Raw genomic sequence first — 12,873 nt, 5'->3', positions numbered from 1 at the left:
TCTTTCCTTTCATGTCTATAACAACTATGGCATTTGTAATTACTTGTTTATTTACTCTTTGTCATTTCTACTATTTTATAAATTCCATGAGGACAGACTACTTCCCAAAAACGCATTTTCCCTTACTTAAACCAAAATATATTCTTTTCATAATTTTTTCTTATATTGACAGTCAACATTTCTTTTAATTACGAAAAGCAATATACATGATTTTACCACTAAATACCATTTTTTCTCAAAAAATTAAATGAAACGTTAACTGGCTTATTAATTCTTACTCAAATATACCAGCATCAGTGGCCAGGGAAATCAAATGACTACCAAAGCATCTCTATAGTGTTCTGTTTCTAAAAACAATTTTTAATTGGATCAATAAATGTTTGATTTTCTATTATTTTATTTGAGATTTATGACATCTAACAGCTAGGTATGCTTATATGCTTATTTTAAGAAACAAAATTACATAACAGAAAATAGATTAATCAAGTATCCTTCTTAGGAGGTATAAGTAATTCAGTTTCACTGCTAGCCTTGCATGCTTTGGAAATGCTGATGAATGTATCACCTAGTGTGTTTTCCCAATTATAGAAAAGACTTACTACATGAAATCAAAAACGCTGCATTGTTATTAAATTCCCCAGGAAGGAGAAATTTGGAAGAAAACTCCTCTTTTTAAGTCATTCATCACAATCTGATTATGTTAGTCATCTGGTATTCTGTATTCAAACTACACTTTCCTTCATTTGTATGAAAATGAATTAACTTCAGTAGTAAGTGCAAAGTCTGCTCATTAAACAGGCACAGCTTGGAAAATATAAAATTCCTCCAAGCATGAAGGACATAAGCATACAAATAAAACAAAACAAACAAAAAATCATATTTCTATCTCAGGCAATTAAGTAAAACTTTCCCAAGAGCTATGAAATACTATCTAGATAGCAATCACCATTCTTCTCAAGAACAAGTTAATTCTAATGCTTCAGAATATAAATGCAACGTTCCCTGTCAAAATCACTCCCATTTCTTATTGAATTAAGCATAACTCTTCATATAGACATTTACAGTTAAACAGTTATAGTTAGATACATGGGTTCTGACCTTGCTTCCCAGACAGCTACATATATCCCACACTTCTGTTAAAGCGAAATATTGTCTATTTTTCCTGTACTTTTCAATCTCTTTGCCTTTGCCCATATTGCTCATGTAAACTCATGTTCAACTCTGAAAATTCTCTTCCTTCATTGTCTATCTCAAATGCCACTTCTTCCTCAAATTCTAATGGGGAATCTCTCTCCTTTTGAGCCACACAATAGTAAGAAATATGGCTTTTAAAAATTCTGAAACAGAACATTAAACAAATCAAATTCAGAAAGATATTAAAAGACTGATTAATATTTATTTTACAAATGTACGGTGAGTTTAACATTAGGAATTCAGCATCTATTTCATGCACAGTATATATTAAATATCAATGTTTTTCAGACAGCATGATGCTATACCTACAAATTACAGGGACCCACCTAACACTTAATAGAACTATCAAGAAACATCACTAAAGAAATTAGATAAAACATAAATATTAAAATAAAAACACAGTTTAACATTTAACCAACAAACAGAAATAAGAGATAAAAGGGGTGAGGTAGTTCATAATAGTAACAATTGTCACAGAATAAATATAATATTTTAAAACGTGAAAAAATATTTATAAAATGACTGGAATAATCGTGTATCTCCAGGAGGGAAGATTTAATATCATAAAGATGTTAATCTTCCCTAATATAATATATAAATTTAATGTAATTCCACTTAAGATTCTGGTGGAGTTTTAAGAAAATGACAAAATTGTTCTAAATTTAGAATAAATATACAAAAATTATAAACAAAATTGTTTAAGAAAAAAAGGAAGGGAGGGGTTTTTTCCAATCACATATTTAAAGTTATTATGAAGCAACTGCAATTTTTTAAAAGTATGACACAAGCACAAAAACAGAAGGTTCATAAAGAATTATCAGAAAAAAGCATATGTAAAAGGCATATATATTGTGACAATAATTCCAACGTAAGCTACTTATTCAAGAATATGGAAAAACATATATTCAAAAGTCTATTCACTAAAATAGTTACAGCAAAAGATTAGAAAACAACTGCCTACCAGAAGAAGCTGACTGGTTAAATAAATAAAATAAATTTGCAGTAAAATATTATGCTGCTGTTTGAAAGGAATAAGGTACATCTACAGGTATCCATTAAGTCTAAAAACACAGTGCTTTCCTGCAGATTAAATGTGCCTTTGACATCATTTGCCTTGATATTCATTTGCCTATGTTTCCAGACTTTATGGACACCAAATATATGTGTTGAAGATGAGAAAATATCCAAGATTATACTGTTCAATTAATAAGGCAAGTTTTTAACAATATGTATAGGATATTCCTATTTTTCTTAATTTTTAAAGAGGTGTAAATATATACTATACATGCATACATATGCTTGCTATTTGCATAGAAAATATATGAAAAGATATAAGAGTGGCTACCTTTCTAGGGATAAAAAACGGCTGGAAAAGTGGAGTTGTTAAAGGAATATTACTTTCTATGTTACTATTTCGTTTACAATTTAAAAGCAAAGCGAATCAGAAAAAAAAAGATGATAATATCATATAGTAAAGGAACAAATCAAATGCTGTGGGATCAGGAAATAAACAAACAAAAATGCCATCTGCTTCCTGGAATGGTTAAGAGAGGTTGCTCAGAGATGTTGAGGTCTGTGCTACAGCTTGAAGGATGAACAGCAGGAAGACTCCACTAGGACGATGAAGTAGCACATGTAAAGGCCTGGCAGGCCTGGCTACTGGAGGGACTACAGCATATTGAAAAAATCAGACTGCCCAAATATAAAACACAGTTATTTTTCATTCAAGCTTTTTGGTCATCCAAGATGTGGATATTTAGACAAAGTGACCTTTGACGTATCTTTGATGCTATGATTATATAATTATATTATATATCATTATGGGTTTGCCAAAAGGTTCGCTTGTGTTTTTTCCGTAAGATGGCTCTAGTAGCACTTAGTTGTCTTTAACTTCATTCAAAACAATTTTGTTAGATCGCATTGTGACAGCTGTCATATCAAGTGTGCCTTTAAAAAAAAACATCAAAATTGGTGAATTTTTGTGTAGCCGTTTTAATATTGAGGAAGGAAAAAAAGCAACATTTTCGTCATATTATGCTTTATTATTTCAAGAAAGGTAAAAGTGCAACTGAAATGCAAAAAAGGATTTGTGCAGTGAATGGAGAAGGTGCTGTGATGGATCAAACGTGTCAAAAGTGGTTTGCGAAGTTTCATGCTGGAGATTTCTCACTGGACGATGCTCCATGGTCGGACAGACCAGTTGAAGTTGACGGCAATCAAATCGAGACATAAACTGAGAACAATCAACATAATACCGTGAAGGAGATAGCTGACATACTCAAAATATCCAAATCAAGCGTTGAAAATCATTTGCACCAGCTTGGTTATCTTAATCACTTTGTTGCTTGGGTTCCACATAAGTTAAGCAAAAAAAAAACCTTCTTGACCGCATTTCCACATGCAATTCTCTACTTAAATGTAACGAAAACGTTCTGTTTTTAAAACAAATTGTGACGGGCGATGAAAAGTGGATACTGTACAATAATGTGGAATGGAACAGATCGTGGGGAAAGTGAAATGAACCACCACCAACCACACCAAAGGCTGAATGATCTTCATCCAAAGAAGGTGATGTTGTGTATATGGTGGGATTGGAAGGGAGTCCTCTATGATGAGCTCCTTCCGGAAAACCAAACGATCAATTCCAACAAGTACTGCTCCTAATTAGACCAACTGAAAGCAGCACTCAACGAAAAGCGTCCGGAATTAGTCGACAGAAAACGCATAATCTTCCATCAGGATAACGCAAGACCGCGTGTTTCTTTGATGACCAGTCAAAAACTGTTATAGCTGGGAAGTTCTGATTTATCTGCTGTATTCACCAGACATTGCATCTTCGGATTTCCATTTATTTCGGTCATTATAAAATTCTTAATGGAAAAAATTTCAATTCCCTGGAGGACTGTAAAAGGCACCTGGAACAGTTTTTTGCTCAAAAAGATAAAAAGTTTTGGGAAGACGGAATTATGAAGTTGCCTGAAAAATGGTAGATGGTGGTGGAACAAAATGGTGAATACACTGTTCAATAAAGTTCTTGGTGAAAATGAAAAATGTGTCTTTTACTTAAAAACCAAAGGAATTTCTTGACCAACCCAATATATGGTTATATTATCCTCTGAAATACCAAAAAACATTTGAAGTTTATAAAACCATAAACATTATACTATCCCACAGACAAAGCAAAAGCAAGGAGAAATTTTAAACCGATTAGAAATGAAAGGTACAACATGAATGATTTTAGTACGAAATTGACATAATATAAATTTACAATCCTTCAGCATAACTGTATGAGTAAATTTTCAAAATTCTGCCCCAGATAATTTTTTCTTCATAACTGTCAAGTGACATAAGCAGCTGTTATCACTATTTTTTGGATGGGAAACCGAGGTGAGAATAATATATGTTCCCAAAGACATATAGGTACATAGAGAAAAGACAAAATTCAAATCTTAATATACATCTGAAGAGTCAGTAGAAACTGAATTAAAAGACCGTTTTTTTTTTAAGCTGAGTATACACAAACCTCAAAAACACCCCAAGGGCTTCCCTGGTGGCGCAGTGGTTGAGAGTCCGCCTGCCGATGCAGGGGACACGGGTTCGTGCCCCGGTCCGGGAAGATCCCACATGCTGCGGAGCGGCATGCTGCGGAGCAGGCTGAGCCTGCGTGCCAGAAGCCTGTGCTCCGCAACGGGAGAGGCCACAACAGTGAGAGGCCAGCGTACCGCAAAAGAAAAAAAAAAAAACACCCCAAAACTAACAACCATATTTTGCAGTTTAGGATGCATGCAGTATTTCTATCATTATTCTTTACGTCATAACAAAAATTATGAAATGGTCTAGAAATAGTTCAGTACTTGCATGAATACTGTTAACTCCAGAGAAAATCAAATGCTTAGCCTCTAAGCTTGTAAGGCAACAAAGTCAGGCAATCAAAAACAATGATTTACAATATTTCTATTTAAAGTCTGAACCCATGTTGAGGGGGACTATCTTAACTATATCCCAGAGGCCTTTCTGTTTGACTCATGTCAAACGTAGATAAAGACTTAATGACTAAAGTGAAATTTTTAATGAATTTCAAAACAAACATTTCACTATTTTAAATAAATATTGTAATAATTTTTTACTTGTGATATAGTAAAAACAATAACAGAGAAGATAATATGCTGAATCACAATGCTAGGAATTGCTCTTTGATAGGAGAGTGAAAAACATCCTATTCCAATAAAATTATACAATATCTGAGACTTACCTCAAAATAATCTAGAGGAGGGTAGGGAATGGGGAGGAGAGAATAATTGGTGTTAGAGATGAAACAAATTGTCTATGAGTTGGCAGCTGCTGAAGATGGGTAAATTATGTATGAGCATTCACTATACTACTTACTTCAGTGTTTAAATTTTATTGTAATTAAATACATATACAACTAACAACCTTAATAAATGCTGCATTTTGCTTCTTGAAATTCAGATACCACTTCGAATTCAAAATAATGATCGGCACTCCTATATTGAGGCTTGAGAAGAGTCATCCCATATTCCATAAGCCTTGCAGGCTAGCATAAACTATTAGGTTATGTTTGAGAACACATTCCCTCTATAAATTAGTAAGTAAAAAAATTAGTGAATTCATCTACCTTATTAGGAAATTACTAAAATTCAAAATCCAGCAATGCTTTGGGTCAACAGTTTTCTACCTTCCCTGGTGGCCTTACAGGTATATAAATAGCCACCATAATGTTTGTAGTCTTTCCTTTCCAGAGGATTCAAAACCACCTTCAGAAAATCTACATATACACATAATTGTCAGTAGCTCAAAGTTTAAAGGAGGGGCTTGAAAGAGAATATGATGACCATGCACCTCTACGCTTTAAAGGCCCCAAGGGCTTTTCATCAAGGCTACAATTAAATGTGGCTTGTTGTAGGCTGACTGATAGAGGGAATCCAAATTATTGCCTAGCTGATACTGCATTAAACCATTTTTCACTAGAATTCCTTTTTCCAGACAGAGCAATACAAGCTCTACTGCCAGGTAAATGTCCTGGGAGAGACTGGCCTATCACGTAACAGATCAGGAAGTAAATTTTCATTTCAGAGGAGTCCTTGGAGGAATATTTTAATTTTGCTTCTGCAAACACACATAGTATATCCAGTTCCCTTTTAAAAATTTCCCTCTCTCTCTCACTCTCTCTCTCTCTCTCTCTCTCTCTCTCTCTCTCTCTCACACACACACACACACACACACACACACAGAGCCCATAATCAGGCTCTAGTTTAAAATGCACCCAGTTGAAGAGGAGTAATGAATAACAATGGACCTCATCATCTGCCTGCCGTAACCGGGCAACAGCATAACGCCTCACTGTTGGATTGGTGTAATGAGAGGACAACAGCTCCAAGGAATCCTCTACATCCATTGGCTTCCATTTTCCCAGAAGTTCCAATGCCTGTTTGGCCTCCTGGGGTAGATCCCAATTAACACATTTCAAGAACTTCGTCAAAGCCTAAAATCAGAAAAGGTTTAAGAATTAGAAGCAATAGCTTATTCTGGGATAGGAAGGGTCAAGGGTGACTAGGCAGAGCTCAGCTTGGACCTGATGGCAGAGTCACAAAGTCAACGACTGACTCCTTACATAAACACTTTGTTTAGTGTTTAGTATACACACAATCCTAGAAAAACACTGCAGAACGAGGAAAAAAAAAAAATCATGTTCCTTGTAACTATGTTTTTTTCAGGTCAAACCACTATGAATTTTTATATTTTCTTCAGCTTTTCTTCATTTTGCTTTTGTTATTTTAAAACACTGCAGACCTCAAGACAGGGAAATAGTTGATGCATGTCTCACGAACTCTGAGATACCTTAGAGAAAACCTTCATTTTACAACATCGACATGTGAGACATAAGAGATTGCAGCCAGTGAATGAGAGTCCAAAGTCCAGAAGGGCAGAACCCCACTCTTGAACACCTCCCAGAGTCAATGGTTTTCCTAGATACTCACATACAAGGACTCAAATGAAGTCAAATATGTATGTCTCTTTTACACAGAGAAGTAACTATTGGGGAATTAGTGTTTAATGGGGACAGTTTCAGTTTAGGAAGGTGAAAAATTCAGGAGATGGATGATGGTGAGAGTTGCACAACAGTGTGAATGTACTTAGTGCCACTGAACTGTACAGTTAAATATGGTTAAAATAGTATGTTTTATATTATGTGATTTTTACCACAATTTAAAAAAACATTAAGAAAAAGACAAAAATTCCACAGAAACAATAATAAAAATAAATACATAGAAGCTCCAGCTTCTGTATATATATTCTGATTCAGCTGGCTGTTTGCAGAATCATTCTGGAGCCTCACTTCTTTAGAAAGTTTGTGAAGTCTTCATAAGACTATTGGGTAAGTAACCTACCTTTGAGCATATCATTAATGGCTGCATAACAATAAATGCTCTTTAAAGAAAGGTTTATACCTGTTTTCCATAAAAAGTAGTCCCTATTGCCAGATCTCCCTACTGGCAACACTTTTTCTGGCTGATCCCAAGACATTTTCTTTTCTCTTCCTCTATGAATTCATCTCTTGAACAAAGATAACTTCAAAATTTTAAATTCCTGCTCTGCCCAATTAAAAATATATTCATTAGTAAACTAATCAACCTCTCAAAAATGTTCACTTGGACAATAAAACACAATTACTCGTTAGTATGACATAAAATGAATCTTCATTCCCATTCCCTAACTTACTCTTAATTTAACTAAATTAAGGAAACAGGCACTGTGGAGATGATCTAGTCCAGTGCTCAAATTTGTATATAATCTCAGTGAAGTGGCTTGCCCATCGTCTCAAAATGGTGACAGGCTAGACCCAGAATCTAAATCCACTGACCCTCAGCCCATGCATGTTACACCAGATGGCTCCTCCTTATCATTAAGGCACTGCATCTCCTACTTAGCTAGGCCCATGCCCCTTGGAGCCATTACTCCACCAACACTTATTTCCTAAATCTGTTGTAGGAAAAAAATGGGGTGCAAGAGGAGGGTCACATCCCAGGTCTTGAGTGAGTCCCTGGGACTGGCCACCTAGTGAGGGCCCTTGGATTCGCATAGGAAAGAATTCAAGAGCCAAACACAGTAAAGTGAAAGCAGGTTTATTTAGAGAGATACACACTCCACAGACAGAGAGTGGGCCGTCTGAGGAGAGTGGTCATGGGAGATACACGTTCCATAGACAGAATGCAGTCTGTCTCAAAAGGCAAGAGTGGCCCAGAAATGTGGGGGTGGTTAGTTTTTATGGGCTGGGTAATTTCATAGGTTAACAGGAGGGAGGATTATTCCAACTATTTTTGGGAAGGGGCAGAGATTTCTAGGAATTGGGCCACCGCCCACTTTTTGGCCTTTTATGGCTGGCCTCAGAACTGTCATGGCACCTATGGGTGTGTCATTTAGCTAATGTATTACAATGAGTATATAATGAGGCTCAAGGTCTCCCGGAAGTCAAATCTTCCGCCATATTGGGCCTATTAGGTTCTAACCAGTTTTTGTGGTATCCTGTTCTTAATGGTTGTATCATTCTTTTAATGGTTGTGCCCTGCCCCCTTCCCTCCTGTCTCAAATCCATCCCCAATTCCGGTCAATTATTTCCTGGCAATATTTCCTGTTGTTCCCCTCTGATTCTCACTATACCAAACATCTAGAGTTTGGCACAGCCTTCTAGCTAAGAGCTTCAACACCAGTTTCTTTTCTAATCATTTCACAGACTGTCAGACACTCAAGCTGGAAGTGATTTTATTAGCACAAACTTCCACTGTCAGCAGAAATTTACATTATATCTCTGCCCAAAAGAGACCCAATATTTACCTAAGCAATTCCAGTGACTAATTTCCAAAGTACTCATTGTATTTAGACAGTGAAACCATTTTTGTTGTTTTTTAAACCTTGGCTTCTTTCTCAAAACATTCCTTGATACCTCTCACCACAAACCAAACCTGTGACTCTCATTAAGCTCCCATTGCCCCTCTATGCTTCAACCAAGCTAACCTATTTTATAATGACTGTCTAATTTCCGTCTACAAGGAGTTCCTTCCTTCCTTATGCTCTTCGCCAAAACTTTAGTGTCATCTTCTTTAAGGCCAGCTTGTCAAAATCTCAACTTTTCCAGGCAGTTTTCAGCAACTTTCAGCTCTTCTTTTAGTAGCTGACTCAGTTTTACTATCTTCATTTAAATGATGCTCTTCTAACTACCAAATGCTTTTCTGGGCATTCTTATGTCTACAACTGGAGTCTGCATCCCCCAAGGATAGCTATCCATTTCTTCTGTACCTCCTGCACACCATTTAGTGCAGTGCTCGCTCTCCATATAAAAACATGGACTGCCCTCCTAACTTATTCTATGCATTTATTTTTCACTTCCAAAATGCATTTCTAGACTGAATGTGTAAACAAAGCAATACTTCTTAAACAACTACAGTGAAAGCTTTGCCATTTCACAGTACATCAGTAGTCTTAATAGAAATGTGCAGGTATGTACTTATTATAAGCAAATCTCGCAGCAGGCCAATGTACTCAGTTCAGCAACCAAAACAACCTAACTCCCAGATTCTCAGATTTATAGATTTATTAGTAAGATTTACGGAATACACTGCTGCCAGGGAACTTAAGACACTGTACAAAGATTTCACAACTTGATAATGCTAAATGTTACAAATGTAAACAAGGAGATAATAGAATGAAGGAGGAAACAAGAAGAGTAATGAGAAAGAAAGGAAGTGTAACAATTTGAAGACAGCGATAATAATGATGATACTTAATCTCAGGTCCTTTAAAGATGATTTATTGATCTATGTAAAACAAAGGTACAGGATTCAAATGCAATTTTATCCCTAGAGCTTCCACAGATAGTATAGGCTTTACACTAAGCCAAGGTGTTTGGGTTTAAATCTTAATTTCCAGCTCCATCAATTATTACTGTGTCATAGGGAGCACATTATTTAACTTTCAAGTGATCTATCTCATAAGGTTGTGGTAAAAATTAAATAAGTTAATGAATATAAATGCTTAAAATAGGATATATATATAATAAATAGTTGATAAATGTTAATTATTTCAACTCTGGTATTATTGTTGTTCTATTTCTGTTGATGAGTCCAGCATCAAATGTTAACATTATTGTAGGTATTACCATGTTTTATATTAATAGCAATAAATATTCTGTTAACCTCCTTTCTGATCTTAGAATCACTTCATTGTTATCTCCTACTTTTAGAATCATGATCACATTTCAGAGCTGAAAACACTGTATTTATCATATATATTTCTAATATTAACTTCTACCAACTAAATTTTGGAAATTACTACCATGTTGTTAAAGGAAAACCTGTTCTACTCAAGACACTTCTGACATCAAATGTGTGGGTTGTCCACATGAACCAATTCCCTAATTCTCTGCAGACACTGAGTGTTCTACAATTTAACTGAATTCTGACACTCAGTGCAGATTGCAGAGGTTAAGGGGTTAGTCTCATAACACTGCTTCCCATTTCAGATGCCAAGAGCAAACACTGGATTCTCAGGTACTCATACTTCAGCCCAGCTTGGCTACATATTGGGGATTCCCATGACCCTTCCTCAGGCTCAATAATTTGCTATAATGGCACAAAGAATTCAGAGAAATATATTATAAAAGATATAAATGAATAACCAGGTGAAGAGGTACATTAGGCAAGATCCGGAAGGGTACCAAGCACAGGAGCTTCTGTCCCCATAGTTAGGAATGTGCCACCTTCCTAGCATATGGATGCATTCACCAACCCAGAAGCTCTATAGGTTTTCATAGAGATTCCATAACGTAGACACAAGTGATTAAATCATTAGCCATTCTTGAGTTATTAATTCTATCCCCAGCCCCTTTACGATCTCTCCTCCTCCCTCCACAGAGGTCAAGGGTGGGGCTGAAAATTTCAACCCTCTAATCAGAGGTTTGGTTCTTTTGGCAATGAGCCCCACTCTCCAAGAGTCACCTCATTACCATAAATACAGGTATAGTTGAAAGGGGCTTACTATGAAAAACAAAAGACACTCCTCTCATCCTTACCACTCATGAAATTCCTAGGGTTTTAGAAACTCTGTGCTAGGAACCAGAGATGAAGACCAAATATATGATTTCTTACTATATCACCGTATCACAGCTATTCTAATATTTTAAATTCAAAACATTCAAAAACGAAATATCTCCTTACTCTGCTCCTTCCGCTTGCCATATTTCCTTATTTCAGTCACTCAGGCCTAATTCTTGGGAATTACCTCCAAGTCATTTTACACATTACCCTCCCCTTCCTTTGCTCTCCAATACAGCTCTCAAAATCCATACATAAGCCTCCTAATTATGTCTCTTTTTTCATTCTCAGCTCTGCTCCAATCCACCTGGTTCATCTTCCTTAAAACATCACTTACTTAGACACATTCTGTTTGCTTTAGGGGTTTCCTATTGCCAGTGATATCCAACTCCGAACCACAGAATTCAAGGCTCATTACAATCTGATTCCACCTTTTCTATTTAAAGAACGTTTCATACAAACTTTTCTGTCTCCTGAACCTAACACTCTGCCTTATTCATGCTTTTCTTTCCCATGAAAAATTATCATCAAATAAGAATGACCATCAAAGTTTGTTCAAACTTCAAGACCAATCTTGGCTCTGTAAAACCTCCCTCATATCTTAGCACACTGATCTTGTTCTCCTTCATATCTCTATTATAGTAATTAATAACTGTTTACTAATAAGACAGTGACCCTTTATCAGTTACTATCCTCTACTTCTCCATTTTGGCTTTCCCCAAAACAGTTTAATTTTAAGTTTCCCCAAAACAGTTTTAATTTATATGAAATTTACAGGGACGTAATACCTCGAAGCTCAGAGCCTTAAATAACACTAGGCCAAGAGTTGATACCAAATGCTTGCTGAATTGAATTCATTTCTGCTATGGTTTGCCATCAACTTCTTGCCAGGAGGCACAAATATTATTGTCCTGATGTCACTGTCTCAGAAGCAGCCTCATAAGAGCATTCAGTGTGCATCACTATTACCTTCACCATTATGACTCTTCCTACTATTTTTGTTCCCTAAGCATAATGGAAAGGCATTAATATAACGGTTATTTTTCATTAACATTTTAATAAGAAAGGCCATTTACCATGTTAAAAGCTGAATTTTTTTTTAAGCTGAATTTAAAAAGTTACAATAGTCACATTTTGAATTCTGCAAAAATGAGTCACTTCCTATATGCTATGGACCACAAAATTAAAAATACTTCATAAATTCAACTGATTTTGTTGGACAAACTTATTACTGTGAACTTTTCAGGTACAGCATCAAGTCTAGACTAGAGGGCTTTTTATCCGAAATACTTAAGACAGGTCATTTAGAAAAAAATAGGTGGAAAGACCAAATTTACTATTATTTAAACTATTTATTTATTAAAAAAATAAATAAGAAGTACAACTTTGTAAGAACCAATTTCCACCAACTTGTTTCCTGAGCACTGCTTTCTCTCTAGGAAATCTTTTCAGTCTTAGGGCTCAACTGTCAAATACCTAAATCACAGTTCCTGAGAAACTGGCACTGAACGAATTTCTTTTATAAATAAATTAAAGGACAATGGTACAGGAGTATTTATTTTCTACAAAA

The 12,873-nt window shown here is 35.6% G+C and overlaps 1 protein-coding gene across 2 annotated transcripts in view; it reads right to left on the bottom strand.

Annotated features, from left to right (window-relative positions):
• The window catches only part of PIK3C3 (phosphatidylinositol 3-kinase catalytic subunit type 3), a 161,886-nt gene that overhangs the window by 77,390 nt on the left and 71,623 nt on the right, over positions 1-12,873 (bottom strand). For both annotated transcript variants that reach the window (XM_007464169.1, XM_007464170.1), the window contains one exon: positions 6,512-6,697. In XM_007464169.1, the coding sequence (XP_007464231.1) occupies positions 6,512-6,697 (186 nt within the window). The remainder of the gene's footprint in view (positions 1-6,511; positions 6,698-12,873) is intronic.

The sequence above is a fragment of the Lipotes vexillifer genome, unplaced genomic scaffold (genome assembly GCF_000442215.2).
Source record: "Lipotes vexillifer unplaced genomic scaffold, Lipotes_vexillifer_v1.1 scaffold235, whole genome shotgun sequence".
NCBI classification, from domain to species: Eukaryota; Metazoa; Chordata; class Mammalia; order Artiodactyla; family Lipotidae; genus Lipotes; species Lipotes vexillifer.
This window is presented reverse-complemented; position numbering and strand designations above follow the sequence as displayed.